The sequence below is a fragment of the Marmota marmota genome, unplaced genomic scaffold (genome assembly GCF_001458135.2).
Source record: "Marmota marmota marmota unplaced genomic scaffold, marMar, whole genome shotgun sequence".
Taxonomy (NCBI): Eukaryota; Metazoa; Chordata; class Mammalia; order Rodentia; family Sciuridae; genus Marmota; species Marmota marmota.
In genome coordinates this window covers 51,164,420-51,182,025 of record NW_026000229.1, presented here as the reverse complement: position 1 = coordinate 51,182,025, position 17,606 = coordinate 51,164,420, and the positions used below count along the sequence as shown (strand labels likewise).

The 17,606-nt window shown below is 35.2% G+C and overlaps 1 protein-coding gene across 1 annotated transcript in view; it reads right to left on the bottom strand.

The window, feature by feature from the left end:
* Positions 1–16,721, bottom strand: part of Tmem260 (transmembrane protein 260) — a 67,288-nt gene extending 50,567 nt beyond the window's left edge. The window contains 5 exon segments of the mRNA XM_015480919.2: positions 10,846–10,997; positions 11,723–11,754; positions 15,244–15,252; positions 16,578–16,701; positions 16,704–16,721. Coding sequence (XP_015336405.1) covers positions 10,846–10,997; positions 11,723–11,754; positions 15,244–15,252; positions 16,578–16,701; positions 16,704–16,721 — 335 coding nt within the window.
* Positions 16,722–17,606: the final 885 nt, after the last annotated feature.

The window sequence follows — 17,606 nt, the reverse complement described above, 5'->3', positions numbered from 1 at the left end:
GGCCTTTCTGTCATGTTGCACACTGTTGATGATCACTCTCCCAGATTCACTCTACTAGGTTTATGTTTGGGACACCACGACACCCCCAGTTTTCCTTATATAGCTCTGGATCTTCCTTCTGTGTCTTCGCTGAATGTCTCTTTTTCCAATAATTCATTGAAAGCTGGGCTCTTCCAAGATTTCTTTCTCAGGCAATTTGCTCTTCTTAACTTTACATACTCTGGTCAGCTTTATCTATTATCTTGAATTCAACTGACAACTACAAACTGAAAACACCAAATCTGTCCCTAGCACTACTTGCTCTCTTAGTTTCAGATTTATGTAACTCCAACCAATTGCTATATACCCATTCCAGTACCACTCCCCCCAACTCTGGATGTCCCATAGAACATTGCAGTTAATGGGCACCAAATTAACCTCCACCCTCTCTGTTCACAAGGATCCTACTCCTGTACATTCTATATTCATGATTTTCATTATCTACCTTAGTTATTCAAGTTAAGAGACCTGGAGTCACCATCAAGGCTTCCACTCCCTGTTAAACATACTTCATAATGCTATCAATTTTATATCATAATTATTTTGAAACTAATCAACTTTTCTTCACTCACATGGCCACTGCCCTCTTTCAGTTATTATCATCCCCTGGAACTCAAACCAACCCAATAGTATGGTAAGTCTTCTGCCTTCACAACCATTCCTGATATTAGCACACTCCTGCATCTAAACCTTTAATGACTCCCCTTGAATCATAATAGAAACACATTACCATAGTCAAGACCTTTCATGTTCTAATCTCAGCCCAAACATAGCTTCATTTAACGTAACCCCTCTCAAACTCCATGTTTCAACAACACTATATGACATGTAAATCACTTACTTATAAGCTGGTTCTCCACCTCTGGGTTTCTTTGTGAATAAGATTCTGTATATCCGGAGCACTGTTTTGTCTTCACATGGCTAACTTACAGTTATTATTTACAACTCAGTGTAAGCATCACCTTTTCTAAGTTTTCCCTAAAGGACTTTCACTAAGACTAGGGTAACTTAAGACTAGAGACTAGGGTAGTTGCTCCTTCTCCAGGTTTTCACGAAATTGAAAAAATAGATATATATTTTAACTATTAAGTGTGTATTGAATAGAGAGAGTTTATTTTAGTTTATTTTATTGGTGGTGATTCTGGGGAATCAGTCCCAGGGCCTTCCATACCCTAGACAAGCACTCTCCTACTATGCCATATTTCCAGGCCAGGCATCTAAACTTTTAACTGTAATCAAATTAAGACACAATAAGGAAATCAGATTTGAAAAACATGCAACCCCCTATACAATGTGTTTCAAAGTCAAAGGAATTATTTTTGGACTATTAAGACCCCTGGATAATCATGTCAACATAATAGTGAATCATTCATGTGTATGTGTACATGTATGTGTGCCCGCATTCTATAAAAGCTATTTAACATTTTGAAAATTAAAGGTTTTCCCATTTATATACCTTTAAAAATTTTAGACACACTTTATTTTAAGCTTTTAATGGGCTTCAAGTAGCAACAGTTTCTAATTACCTCACCTTAGTCCAACCATTTTCAAATAATGCTTATAAAATCACATGTATGCCATTATTTAGAAAGAATTCTCTTTTTTATAAGTGTAAAAAGTTAAGACAAAAGATGTTTTGGTATTTGGATACATTTTGCATCTTTCAAGATCCATGTCCTTTATTGTTGTTGGGCTTTATAATTATAAAAATAGTGTCTTGGCAACAAATGAAATTAAGGGAAAAATTCAAGGATTTATTTTGGATTTGTTACATTGATTTTTTTAAAAAACACAGAGTGATATGGATACATCTTCTAGAAACTAAGGCATACTCATTTCATCATTCTGTATTTCAAGTCAAGTCTTAATCTTTTGGCAAGAGTACTGAAAGGATAATTTACTTAAAAAAGCACTTTCATCTTCACATTTATATGATTTATACCTTGTTTACAAAAATGCATATTTCAAAGGGAATAATAGAATACAGAAGGTTCACAATTTCTCATGTTGTCTTTCACACACTGATAGATAGCAGGGTGCAGTAGTGCACACCTGTAATCCCAGCAACTCAGGAGGCAGAGGCAGGAAAATTGCAAGTTCAAAGCTAGTGTCAGAAACTTAGTGAGACCCTGTCTCTAATAAAAACTAAAAAAGGTCTGGAGATATAGCTTAGTACTAAAGCACTCCTAGGTTTAATCCCCAGTACCAAAATAAACAAAACCAAAAAAGAATAAGTAAAAATAATTAGAAGGGATGTCAAATCTGACATTTTTATTTAAATATGAGTTTTAAATGAAATTATTGATTTGAGCCCACAAAACAAGATATCTTGTATTATCCATAAAGTTTCATATGCAGATGAACTATAAACATGAATTCCCTACAAAATATGACAAAATTTTCACCTATGTAAAGACTAAGTCTGATGAATTTTTTAAAAAAATAATGACATAATCAAAAACACTATTGGTTTTCACTTGGCAATTAAGAAATCCTATTTCAATTTTCATTTTATTCTCTTGAATAAACATACCAAATTATTTTTTAAAAAAAGCAATTAATGTGCTAATGTAGAATCTTAAAATTAGCTCATTAAAAATTTTTTTTTTACTGAAATTGATAATTATTTTAAACAAACCAATAGTAAACTTGAGAAAAAGAAGAGAAATTCAAATGAAGTTGTGAATAAAGTAAGTCTCTTTTCACCAGAACTCACCAAATAGTGTATTTTCCATTGTAACTTAAGAACATTTTAGGATGAGTTAGCCACACTATGAGAAAAAACATTTTCCATTCTCAATCCAATTCTCATAGAGCAAAATCAGGGAGATATTATTTCAAATAAAGCATATAGTTGTAGAATCTAAGCTGACTTGTAGAAAAATAAAATCTTTTTTATTTTTTATTTTATTTTTTGCAATACTGGGAGATTGAACTCAAGGATTTGCACATGCTAGGCAAGTGTGCTACCACTAAGCTACATCTCCAGCCCTTTTTATTTTTTATTTTAAGACAGAATGTCACTAAGTTTCCGAGGCTGCCCTTGAACTTATGATCTTCCTTCCTCAACCCCTTAGGTAGTTGGGATTATAGGCTAGCACCACCACACTTAGCCCCTAGAATAAAATCTTATAAGGCCATAACCACTGCATTATAAAGGACAGTCATCTGTCAATATCAATAATCACAATCACATTTTTATGCTAATAAATATATACTTAATTCTATGGTTTTACACAAATAGAGAAAAGGTGATTCAGAATAGCAAATCCAAGTAATTGAAGTATGATTTATTTTATATAAACATATTTAATACTTCACATATAAAACATTATGAAGTACATTTGCAATAAATAAATCTTCCTAATTGCTTTTTATTTGGTTAACACTAAAATCATGTAGTTTACATTCTAGTAGTGAACAGTGTTTATGCACAATGAAGAAAGACATATCAAGAATATGACAGATAGTTTGGGAAAGGTGTCAAGTACTTTAAACTTCAACCAGATAATGCAAATGACAGAGGTTCCCCACTGAAGTGTAAAGATGTGATGCTATTAAAAGCAGCCTAACGTATCAGAATTCTTTGATTAAAACATAACTGCCTTCTTTTTGGTCCACAAAATCCATGAGACCCAAGAAGCTTCCTAAGAAAAGTACTGATTGTGTAGTAGTTTCCTCACGGATGGGCTAGTATCCATCTGTTGACATAATGGATAAATCAGGTTACAATTTACACCATTGACACTGTTTTGCTATTGATGATAAGGTATATTTTTCTTTCTACTACACTGTATTTGATTTTCATGTGTAGTAACATGTTTGTCTAACCCTAAATCAAAAGGCAAATAACAGAAACCTGAAATTCATTCCAAATACACACATGATGTACCTCATAAATTTAATGAACCGCATTGGCCTTCAGTGTTACTTGTATGAAAAGAACCCAACATGGAGGCTACAGCACCCTTCCTCTATAGTGAGAACTCCTTGAAGTAAGTGGAATGGGAGTAGGCAGACCACAATGCAGCATATGAACAATAATGTTTAAGAAATTACTGCTAGTGTCAATTCATACTGACAACCAAAATGGTGAAAAGGATTACAGGAAAGAAGTACAATAAAGCAGTATACAATCAACAGCAAATCTATTATCCTTACTCTTCCATGTTTTCATCTTTCTGAGTTTTGCTCGTGAAAATGATACAATGTTCCCTTCTTGTTCATTCACATAATCAATGCCATATATTTATCTTTCCAGTCTACCTTGGGAATGGTGATACTGGGAAGCTAAGCTATGAAAATATAAGTACTGCTAAGGTTACGTTCTTTCAGCACTGGGCATATAATATATGTCAAGTGCTCTGTGGGAATATTATATTCATGGTCGATTAGAAAGCATTAGAATGTAAACATTTTCAAGTTTAGACCTAATGAACATAATCAGTCATTGAAAATGTGATATGTTAAAGGTGTATCTCTGAAGCTACCACCCACTGGGTCTAAAATGTTTTTAAACATTTCCATAGTTTAAAAAAATTTGCAGATAAATTTACTGTAACTCCAGAAAAAAAAATCCTACCAAGGTTAATTCTCTTTGATGAGAATCAATCAAAAGGTAAACCGTTTCACCTGTATTTTCAGCTATGTAAATATTAACCAGCAGTACCATATAAAAGTACCAAGTATTAATCCTGATTTTAAACCACTATATAAAATTGGAGGAAAAAATGAAAAAGCCTTCAAAAAATGCAACTGAAATGGGAAAAATAAGATTATGAAGAGCTTCCATAAATAAGATATAATCAGACCATTTATATTAGAATTAAGATTCATACATTAATTAATAAATGACAAAGGTTTCAAATAATTCATTTTATTATACCCCATCAACTTATACCCCTAAAAGAAAAAAATGAACTAGTCTTTATAGGAATCACCATTATTTACATTTTACTAAGTTTTCATGGTATGCCAAATAACTTCAAAATGCAAGGCAATACCTTCTTGAGGTACTTCACAGTTTAAAATAACCATCAAATTACATATTTTAGAACATTTTATTTGAAATCTGTAAAAACACACAAGACCTCAAGATTAGCTTGATAATGTTGATAGTATACTTTGCATTCAGTAGTAAAACTGAAACTGGTAAAAGTATATTTCAGCATATTATTCTCAAAGGCACTGGCCAACATCTTTCATACACAGTCCTTTTTAACTGAAAACTTAGAAGATGTTGCATAATTTTCACAATGCTTAAAAGTATCTTAAAAGCAAGTTTAAAAATCCAAATAATTAAACCCACAGAATGAAAGTATTAAACTACATCAGCAACACCAACCAACTTAACAATAGAGAATTAATATTAAGGAGTTTGAATATGCAAAGTTGGGAAGTATATCTTAATATTTCAATTTGTTAAGATTGTTTTCTATTTTTATGGCTCTGAAAAGTGGCAAGTCTATATGAGTTATGACCTATATTTTATTTGTAATTTTAAGAAATATATGCATTTATTAGGGCAGTCATAATAACTGATGACTAGTTCCAGTGGCAAAATCTCGGCAGGAAACAGATTTAGCAATTTAAATGTTTTATAAGTTTTTGTAATTGAGGAAACTTTTCATAATCTGACATTTGTTAAAACCACTTATTAGAAATTATGCAGCACAGTAGCTGTGGAAATATGAGCTAGCTTCACAATTATAAAGTCAGCCTATGTAGCCCTCTCCTATTGTACATAGTGGCATAAACCCCACGGCGGCCTATCAGCTAACTGGCAGGCAGGGGGCTGCTCTATTCAAAGTGAGAGATACAAGCTGCAGGGCAAAAACCTGGCAGCTCCCATCTGACCCCACAATCCCCTACTGGTGACAGCTCCAAGCTCCATGGCAAATTAGGCCTTCTCATATTACAATTGGAGAAGACAGATTCCATTAGCAGTATCTGAAATTGAGTGGAGAGCTGCACTGTTATCAGACTTGACTCATAAGCACTGCTATTAATCAGAGCTATGATAGCATTTATATATTTCAAGCTATCTGCTGCCGCTGTGATATTCTGCTACAAAGGGTTGATGGGACTTAGGAAAGTGAACAATAGAGCTTTCTGGGAAAAGCAGAGTAAATCAAGAAAGTCTATGACTTCCGCACATTCTGAAGGGATTGCGGTTTACATAAATTTTCTCCCAATTGGAGATTGAGCTCTTCCTCATCTTACACATGGGATTTAGTTGTCACTCAATGGTAACAGCTGTGAAAAGGTGAAGCGGCCCACCGCTCAGAATATTGCCTTCGCTTTTAAAGCAATTAACCCATGAACAGGAGGCTACCTGGTGATATCAAAGGGATTAGGCCAGGCAGTGCATTATTAACATTTCCTTGAACTAATTCTAACTCTGACTAGCTGTCAGAAAGACTCTACAGTCTTAAAAGAGTTTTTGCCCTGCTTTTTTCCCCTCAAAATGAAGCGATGCTATTTGAGTCTAATATGTCCCTCTACTTATAAAAAAATGCAAATGAATCAAGCTCTTAATATGCTTAACTAGTCTGAGTCAATGCAATTTTAATACAAGTACGAGAGAAATATATGATCAATTAACCAGGGATCAAGACAGATATTCTCCTGAATGGAAATTAATGCTCCAGTACTTTCCATTCTTCTTCAACTACAAAAACTTGGTGACTATTTGTTACTTATGCGTAGTTACTTCAGAAATTAGAAAGAGCTTCACATTATTCTCTATGGCAATAATCTAAAGTACTCTTTGAGCTGGAAAATCCAAATGTCCCTTAAGCAGGAGATTCTCATTCTCTAAGGTATGGCATTTTAATTTTCTATTCTTTATTGAATGGAATCTTAACGGAAGCTATAAGAATAGCAGATGGTGCTCAGAATCAAGTACTCGCTTTCCAAAATTATAATCAAATTAATTTTTAGCAACACAATGTTTAGGAATATATAATTTATAAAAATGACAAAATCCCATGCATAAAATATGGGCACTAAATAATCTGCCAGAACATATTTAAGTACTACTGAAATTGATCGCAAGTTCTTTGTATTAAATAGAAATAGTTTCAATATACCTTTAATTATTGTTAATATTCATATATTCTAAGAAGCCTGCTTGACATTAAGAAATCTGATTTCTAAATACACTATGTTAACGATATTAGGGTTTTTACACAAGTTTTCTAAGACACTGCCTTCTAGAAAACTGCCTATTTAATGGTTAGTAACTTTTTGTTTTACTTTCTTTAAAATAAGTATTGAATTTTAATTATAAAAACTAAAAGAGTTTTACTTTCAATTCACATGAGTGTTCAAGAAACACTGATGAATGGATTTTTTTATAGTTCCCATTGGTCATTAATAGTTTGAAAAAGAAATGCTGACTCTCAAGGCTGTTGGGAATATATTCCCTGTCCTGTAACTATCAAAATAAATGATGTAAGATATGTTTTCATTTGAAACCATGAGCAAGTTAAATCTTCCCTGCAATAAAGCATTTGTATACAATGCTATCAATGCACTTTCTTCTATTTTAATGATCAGCACATATTAAATGTAGATGTTTGATGAGAGTGATTTTAGTACTCCTCCTTATTTTACTATATTGGACCTAATTTGATGTTTGCTAGAAAATAACTTTGAAATTCAAGTATTAAGTTAAATGATGTTCATATTTGTGATTTATATTACCTATAACTTCTTATTTTATATTAATAGGGTTTGGGAATTGCAAATAGAAAATAAGACACTTTAAACATCAGATAATCAAACTTAAAAGTCGTTTACTTCAAAGGTCTTAAAAGGGAAAATCTCAGTTCCTTAAGTCACTAACTTTATTACATAACCTTAAAAACACAGATATGTACACAAATTAAATAAGAATTATTTCATACAAATGAAATGTATTAGATTAAACTCCTAACATAATGCATGCCTTAAAATGCCCCTGAAAGGGACAATATATAAATCAGAAACTGCCACAATCTTACTATTTTTAATTCAATAAATGACAGTGACACATACAGCTTTCAGTGTGCTGTTTTACTCATACACTTTCTACACTAGAGCAAAGCAAGTATAAATGAGTTCTTGCCAACCATTAGGAAAGATTGACAAAAAATGCAGTGTTAATGACATCTTACGGCTTTTAAAAGCAAGAGAAAGATGCAAGAAAAGCAAAAATTACATAGTAATGGGAAACAACGAATAAATTGTTCTTTCAATCTAAGTCATGTTTACTGAAAAAAAGGGAGCCTTTTACATCAACACATTTAAACAGAAATTTGCTTTTGAAATACAATCTTTGTTTAAAAGGTACAGAAGGTCTTTATGTCCACCCCAAGAGCTAAATATAGTGAATGCTATGTGAACAATTACCTGAAAAAAACCTAAACCTGTTAAAAGAATTAATTTACTGCACACCAGTCAGCACTAATCCCACATGTACAGTAATGTTCTCTTAAGTGATGGGAGGGGGAAGAAAGAATAAAACTGTTTCCTGGATCAAAACCCTTCAATATTCAACAACAAAATGGAATGATGATTTAGTCTATAAATGAATAAAGTAGTGAAATGTCTCCTAAACAAATTCTGATAAAGGAGTCAACCTGTAAAGGAATATATTTACTGTATGCTAGGAATGGAAAAAAGCCATCACTGTAATGGCTGTACAAAAACTGTGTCCTGCTGTTGGGTTTATATTCACAGAAGAAAGGTTTTAGAGGTTAAGTTCAGGTCATACAACAAATGAAATTGTAACAAGCCAGCTGACACTGTATAATGTCTTCTTCCACTCAATCAATAGGCTACTGTTAGTCCTATTACCATAGAGATGGCTTCTCCTTTCTGAAGGGTGTCTATTGTTTGACAAAACAGATTTGCCACTTGAACTAGGTTGTTCCCAAAGGACATGTACCTTGTCAGTTATTTGTATTCAAAATAATGAAGTATTTTCATATTAAAATGTATGTGAGAGATAATATTGTTAGATCCCTTTTCGGAAAGATAGTAACTTTTCCAAAGTACTGCCTTACTAAAACCACTCAAATGCCTGGTTTAGTAATATTAAAGTTGTGATTTCAAACACACATTAGCAAGTATAAAAATTTATCATTAATGCTGCATATTAAAAGAAAAGGGTCACAGGCTAGTGTGCTTATCTAAAAGTCATATAATCAAGCATAAGCATTAATAAAAGCCATTTTTAATTGTGGACAACTCAAAGGAAAATTATAGTCCAAAGCTATGCAGTATTTGCAAAGGTTTTTATGTATGATTTTTATAGTATTCTCATGTGGAATGCCATAAACAATATGTTGACAAACAGAAAATTTTTGGAGATAAATCACTTTACTTGCCTAAGAGCATTTATATAGCTGTATAATATTTAAATAGATGTATGTTACATAAAAGATCCTCTAAAACAAAGATGAACTCTTAAAATAAAAACTAGTTTTCTTTAAATGTCTGTCTTAAAATATCTTTATGAAAATTAATAACTCATACATTTGATATACAACAGATGAATCCCAATTTATACCTACATATTTTTTAAAAAAAGATGATCAGCTTTTCTCTCTATGGAAATACTGACAGATTCTGAATTGCAAAAGACTCAGAAGAAATAATTCTAATAAAATTTATTCTGGTAATTTAGAAAAATAAAGTATTCATAACACTAATGAATCAGAGATATTATTTTTAAAATTTCAAACTTAAAGATTTGGCTATCACTGAAAAAAATGTAACACTAAATAGAAACAAATTAAATAATAAGCATTTAATAAATCATCAATAATTAAAATATTTAAATCTGAAAGCTTTTTACAAATAGATTTAAAAGTAAACATTGAGAGTCATAACTGTTAACTTTTACCTTTCTATAAATAACCAAAAAAGAATTTAGAAAGAATTTAGCTAAAGGGCAGTGTTATGACCATTATATTATAAAATATTAGTCTCCAAAAATTATATTTGAAATTATGTCTACTCAAATTATACTGTGTTTACATACAAAATGATTTGATTTTTAAAAACTAGAAAAGTTTTTGAAGAAGTGCTTTAATTTGGTTTTTCACATTTTAGGAAGTATAATTTATCTTTTTGCTATTATCCTCTTGGGCATAGATTAGACTAAATTAGGAGTAAAGAAGACAGAAACATCAAAGACAAATAAGTTAACCAATATCCTAAACTAATTACAACTTTTTTAAAGCAAGAGTAGCTTACAAACTAAGAAAGCTTTCCATCAGTAACTAAGTGTGGTCTAGTTTGCCTACCTTCCCTGCAGCTATATTGGAACAAAGTGAACTTAACTAAAACCACATCCCAAACATAATTTTCTTAGTTAACAACCTCATTTCAAAAAGCATACATGTTCATATTTAGAATATAATATATCTAGATTAGATCTGGTGTGAAAGGCAGCTGCCCATCAGCAATGCTGTGAGTAATTAAATGGTATTTACCATTTATCAAAAGATGAACTTCATATTGTTGAATTAAACTGGCCTATCTGCATCTTCACAAAATGACAAACCTCATTAGTTCTGCCTAACCAGAGAACTGTGATAATGAACCAGTGACACCTTCACCCCATTGTATAAAGCAGAACCAGCCATGTAATCATGTGAGGGGCCAAATGCATATGAAATTACTGTAAATGAAGAAAGTGAAGTCACGTGAGTTAGGGAAACCACTCAAGCAACAAAAGATTTTTTAAATGTATGTAGTTGGCCATAAGAAATCCACATCTCCAAATACTAAAACTTATTAACTAATCAACTTTACCTGAAAACGGTGAAAAAAAGTAATGATGCAGCTACTGCTCCAAATAAGCCACAGAGAAGATTGACTCGGTAGGCAACTGAACCAAAAGGAAAGAGTGTAATTGCTAGTTTAGCCACCAGTGTGAACAAAGGATAGCCAGGAGGATGGGCAACCTATGGAAAAATAGCAACAGTTAGAAGACTTTCATCTACGAAAAGAGTCACACCGACTTTAATTGAAAAGTATAGCCCTTTCTCAGGCAAGTAGAAAGATTAAGTGCCAATGACTAAATGTTTAAATAGTGGTTTCCTATTGTAATCCTCTTGTGCCAATACAAATAAATATTTTCTTTAGTGGATTTGGCAGTGTCTATCACATGGTGTGTCACCTCGAAAAAGGGTGACATATTTCATTGTCAGTTCTCAAGCAGTTTGTTCTCTAGGTTCACAGTACATTAGGGTCATTTAAAAGGCTCTTGAAAAAAAGCAGGTTCTGAAATATCATATTGGTTAGAAAGTTGAAAGACCACACTGCTATGGGATTACCACCATGCTGACAGTCGTAAGGTCTTGCCTAAAGGGATCATGCACCATAATAAAGTTTATTAAATAATAAACTTATTAAAACTGTTAACCCGATTTATTTTATTCTCCACAGCTTATACAAAATTTGGGGTGATAATAAGCCAGCCACTGTATATATAGTAAAGGCTTTGCTTTATAATTTAGTTTAATTGGATTTAAAACTTAAAGTAAATTGTCACGTACTGTACTTATAAGTTACTAAAAACTAGGGTTTGAAAATAAATTAATCTACTTTACTCTATGCTTAATTAAACTTTCTTAATTCCTAAAACTGTTAATGAGAGCATTGATTAAACAATAAAACTAATACTTACTCCAAGCTCATGTGCGGCTGTGATCAGTTCCCCTGTGAAAAAATAATGTAAAACCAATAATTACTATTAGAGAATGACACTCCTCCAAAGTTTTCAAAATCCAAATGCTTGCATTGGGGTTTTGCATTAATTTGACTGGATAAAACTGTAAATCTGTAGAGATTTAACAGCATGGAATAGTCAAAGAATATTTTCTCTGTTAGGTCTTATTGAACAAACTATGTTTGATAGTTTTCAATAACTGGTCAGTGGAAATACAGGTAAATTTCCATTAAAAAAATGTTTATTTTCCCTCTTGAAAGTCATATTTACTTGAAAATACACAAATACTTTTAGAGAGCATTAGTATAATGTGCTGTATCGTCTCTCAAGAATTTAGCACAATAGTCTACAAAGATACAATTTATGTCAAATGTGCAAAGGTCTGAAGTCTGATAATTTATAAAATGTGCCATATAACCTTAATACTGGCATTTGCATACATTTAGATATTTTAAAACAATTTCCACCTAGGTTCTTTTGATAGGTTCTGCTATAATACATTTTTTTTCCAATCAGTAAATTATTATATGCTTTATAGTTCCTCATTGTTAGCATTATTTCTAGAATTATGATGCAGTAATTCTGTGCTTATTTGTTATTAGTTTAAGTATCCAGAGCATAAGGACTATTTCTGACTCATCTCTATACACTGTAGTATATATTAATGTAAGAAATCGGTCAATATTGATGATTTGCGATTAGTATTACATGATAGGAAAAGTACTAATGTCTGTTTTTTGTACTTCAGTAGGTACCAATACTCTGCTTTTAATTTCTACTGCCCCAGGTACAATTAGACTTTACTATCTCTGGCCTGGACTTCAGCAAGACTTGACCAACCCACTTTATCTGCATACTGAAATTGCTTAGTATGGCTTACTATACTTATTAAGACAAATAAGCTGGATTATATCTCCAGTATAAAATTTCTCAATGACTAGTCTCTACTTACTGAATTAAGTTCAGATTCCTCAGCAAGACATTCAACTCTAGGTTGCAAGGTCCCTTTGCCAGGCTTATCCATCAATCCAGGCTCATCTCAGTGAAATCTGAATACCCAGTGTTCCTCTGGAGTGGTCTTCTTTGGCACCTCTTAGCACTCATTTTCTCACCATGGAATATTTCCCCAGCATTCTCTCTTAAATCCTTCAAGGCCTAGTTCATTCAATTGCCACCTCCTCAGTGACACCTTTCCTTACACAACTCTCTCCAGCCTCCCCCATTAGAAATAATCACTTCTTTCTCCTTACAGAGCTTGCTTGAGTCTGTTTAGCACTTTAGATTGCCTTATATTCTGGCTAGTTATTTTCATTTCTCTCTCCCACTAAGTTTAAAAACATTATCTTAGCCATTTCATGATCCTGCCAAGACATCCCCATCTCCTCCTCCTCTGGCCACACAATCTAAATCAAGCCCTGAACATAGAACTTGATCAAAAGACATACCACATTGTCATACTTGCTACTCAAGACACCTACCTCATTCTTGGGTAAATGACTGCAAAATAGAAGTCCTTTAAGGGTTCCAAAGACATCTACTGCCCACTTAAGTCAATTACCTGAGGACTTTTTTGTTTTGTTTTGTTTTGCACTGGGGGTTGATCCCAGGGATGCTTTACCACTGACCTAATCCCTACTTTAGGACATTAAAAAAATCTCTGGAGATACTCATGAGTAGAAATTAAGGTACTTTTTGAATCCCAAATATTTCTTTTTAAATAAATTATTTATGGTCTAAAAATATTCAGGATAATTTTTCCTTTTGTAACTACTCTCAAGTATAGTTTTCTCCTTAACAGGTTAGCTCTTACGTCTGCTGTTCCAAACTCTTTTGATCATTTTTTTTTCTTGTTGTTCTTATATCTGTGTGACAAAGTATGAGTTCAAAATTTTGCAATCATTATTCATTCTCTTCCATTTATTTTTTTGTACTGGGGATTCAATCCACAGGGCATTTTACCACTGAGCTACATCCCCAGTCCTTTTATTTATTTATTTTTTAGACTTTTAGATTAGGACTAAGTTGCCAAGGGTACCTTCAAACTTGTGATCCTCCTACTCCTGCTTCAGGAGGATATGCCACAGAACCCAGCTGTCCTGACCCTTTAAGCTGGTGTTTCTTCAAAGTTAAGTCCTACTTACATTGGAACTACATGATCATTGTTTTTGATGGAAGATTTCTTGATCTTACTCAAAAACTTGGGTCCCTTTAGGACCAAACTTGATCAAAAGACACACTACACTGTCATACTTGCTACTCAAGACACCTTTGGAACCCAAGTTTTCCAGGCAACAATGGGACCCATAGTTTGTTATCTAGGAAGCAAACTGGTGCAAGCTCAGAGTTGTCTACAGACGCTTAATGTTTATAAAACCCAGTTCCTTTCATATTTCTTTTTTCCTATTTCTTAAATGTTAATTATACTGTTATAATTTAACAAAGCCACACAATGCCATGGGTTTATGCAGTATAACTTAAGACTTATTGGGAAGAAGAATACATGCATTATTTTGTTTGAGATGTGTTCTGTTTATTGATAAGAAAATTATTTCGTAAATATTCAAGTAGAACAGTACACTCAACACACAAACAAAATGATCAAAGATATGATTAAACAAAGTTTCCATACTGTTATATAGACGAAAAACAGTTTACTTATTCCCCAAAATAAACATAAAACTATTAGAAGCAACCACTATTGAGTATCAAATTAAGCAAATGAGAACACCTAAAAAAGTTTGGGGAATATATACCTTTATTCTTTTGAGGAAAAATACTTCATTAATAAAAACAAGATCGCAGCCGTAGGTTTTTTTTTTTCTTTCTTTTTCAGTACTGAAGATTGAATCTAGAGCCTTGTGCAGAGTAGGCAAGCACTCTATCACTAAGCTACATCTCCAGCTCTTATTTATGATTTAAAAATTTTGAGAGGATCTCAATAAGTTGCCAGGATGACCCTGAACTTGTGATCATCCTTCTCAGCTTCCAGAGTAGCTGGGATTACAGGTATGAGTAAACAACCATAGATTTTAACAGGCTTTAAATATTATTACATCTGTGATGGTGGATGTAACAAAGTATCTCATAAAATTCTTTGACAAAGTACAGGTTACCAGTGCCTGTTCTAAAGGCCATCTACTTGGGTTTTTTCCCTGACAGCACTGACTTACTGTGACTTTGGACATAGCTTAGCCTTGGTTTTCTCATCTACAAGAGGAAGGTAATAATAGTACCTACCTCAGAGTACCTGGGAGGGCTAAAACATCAGTCCATAAAAAGCATTTGGTATAGTTAGTGCTGGCATAGTTAGCGCTCACTAAATGTTCTTATTCATCCTATCCCATACTAAGGCTCAGACAACCATAAGTAGCTGTTTTAAAAACAGGTAATAAAACTATCTAATCTTTGAATAGTGCACTCCAATGTTAAAACTCACATCCACAAAGCTACTCCCACTATTTAATATAAATCTTGGAAACCTCCATTCCCTCGTACACTAATGAACCACTGAATAGGACCTGAAAGAAATTGGAAAGGTAATGAATAGAAAAACAGAATGTTGGGGAACTTCAATGTGGTAGGCAGCCTTGAAGACAGCTCCCAATAATCCCCAACTCCTGGAATTCTCACTTGTGTAATCCTCTCCCCCTTGAATGTGGGCTGGATTTACTGAGTCCCTCGAATAAAACAGGGCAATGGCATAACACTTCCAGGATTAGGTTACAAAATGACAGGTGTCAGACAGAGGTGCCCTATCTCTTTCTTTTGACATGTCAGCTATTTTATAGAGAGAACCGAATAGCTTGGAACTAGGTTGAGTTTAGAAGCAGATTTTCCTCAAATGGAGCCTCCAGTGGACTGTGGCCCCAGACCACACCATGGCTGCAACCTTGTCCTACATAGTGCACCTGGCTAAACTGCACCCATCTTCTGAATCTACCCCAATCGGGAGATAATAAACGTCTGCTGCTTCTAGCCACTAAATTTGGGGTAATATGTCATCCAATAAAAGATAAGTAGTACACCATTTCTTGAGGATAGAGATTTACTGCCTAAAGTTACAGCACTGTTCTGAGTCAATTACTGCCAGTTATAAGGCATTACTTGGATGATCCACTTAATTTGGTAGTAAAACAGAAACAAAACTGAGACTTTGTTTCTAGTCTCAAATACAGAACAAGAATGAATGTGAAAGGGCCCAGGAGTCGTGCTTTTCCTTTTATTAGAAGCTGCTTAAAGCCAGATCTGATCCCACTTTTTTAAAGGGTTCTCCAAATATTCTGCACGATTCTTTGTCAATACTCTGGTTTCAACTAAAATATCACCTCCTCAGAAGACTCTCCTGACGAGCTATTCTGAGACTCTCTCTCTCAGTCACGTTTCCCTCTTATGTCTCCAGGATTTGTAACTTGTCTCTATGCACGCTAGAATTCTCTCAGGGAATCCATTCGCCCTTACTGTTATTTCCTTTTGTGTGAAACACGAGGGCTCGTTAAGTAACATAAGCGGACTAAAGGGGAATGGTAAGTAAAGTCAGGGTCGGAAAAAACGACCTGGGGAAGTGGGAAGGTCGGTGAACCCCCTCTCGAGAAACCCACAGGAGCCCTTTCTCTAAAGCCCAGGAACTAACGAAACCAGAGTCACTGGCATGGAAGAACTGGTTCCGAAGCATGAACCCCGCGCTGCAAACCAGCGGGTGCATGGGAGGCCCGAGCCCACTGGACTGAACCGGGAGCGGCGGCCGCGGCTTCCCGCAGTGGGACCAGGGGAGAGGGCGGGAGGGGCGGCCTGAGAGTACTTTACCCGAGTCTACCCCCCGGCACCGAGGCGGGCAGCGTGAGGGTGAACACTGAGGCTACAGCGGCGAACACCGTGACGCCGCCGCCGAGGCCCCCGGAGCGCCGCAGCCCTGCTCCGGCTGCCCGCCCCCCACCCTGCCGTCGCCATGGAGACCCATGGATTCGGACGGACAGAGGACGCGGCTGGCCCACAGACTCCGCGCGGAGGCCACAGTCCCCGCGGAGAGGCGAGCGCAGCCCGCGCTGCAGCTTCCGGGTCGAGCCTCAGCGGCCGGGCGCACCTTTCCCGCCCGGTGGGGGCGGAAAACCGGCCAGGCATGCGAGAGCCAGGTCTGGGAACTTTCTAGTCACCATCACGAGTGGGCACGTACATCCTTATCTTGTGCTCTAAAGTGACCAATCACGGTGGGGAGCATCTCTGAGGAAAGCGAGCCTGTACCGTTCCTGTGGCAATTGCCCCCCCCCCCCCGCCATACTGACTTGGTCGGTTCTGACAGAGACAGAAGCGGAGTTGAAAACCGCAAGCAGGGAAGGGCTGCTTCTGCCACCTGTGGTGTGGGGTGGAACTGCACGAAAGGAGCTAGCCAGGAGCTGATGGAGACCCTCAGTACCACCACCTTGAAGGAACCGAGTCCAGCCAACACCGTATGGGGGAGCTAGGAAGTGGAGCCTTCCCCATTTTAGACCTGAAATGACTGTCAAGAACTTAATTGCAGCCCGTGAAAGTACCTGAAGCTGATGACCCAACTAAGCCAGACTGCTGTCTCAGGGACATAATAGATGTTGTGAGTTTTTTTGTTTTGTTTTGTTTTATATATATATTGTAGTTGGATACAATACTTTTATTTTATTTATTTTTATGTGGTGCTGAGGATCGAACCCAGCGCCTAGCGAGCGCTCTACCACTGAGCCACAACCCCAGCCCCTAATAGATGTTGTTTTAAACCAATAAATATGGGGTAATTTGTTAATCGACAGTAGAGAACTAAGATAGGCTGTCTTCTATTTCTTTTCCAAAAGCGCATGCAAGTAAATAATTCTGA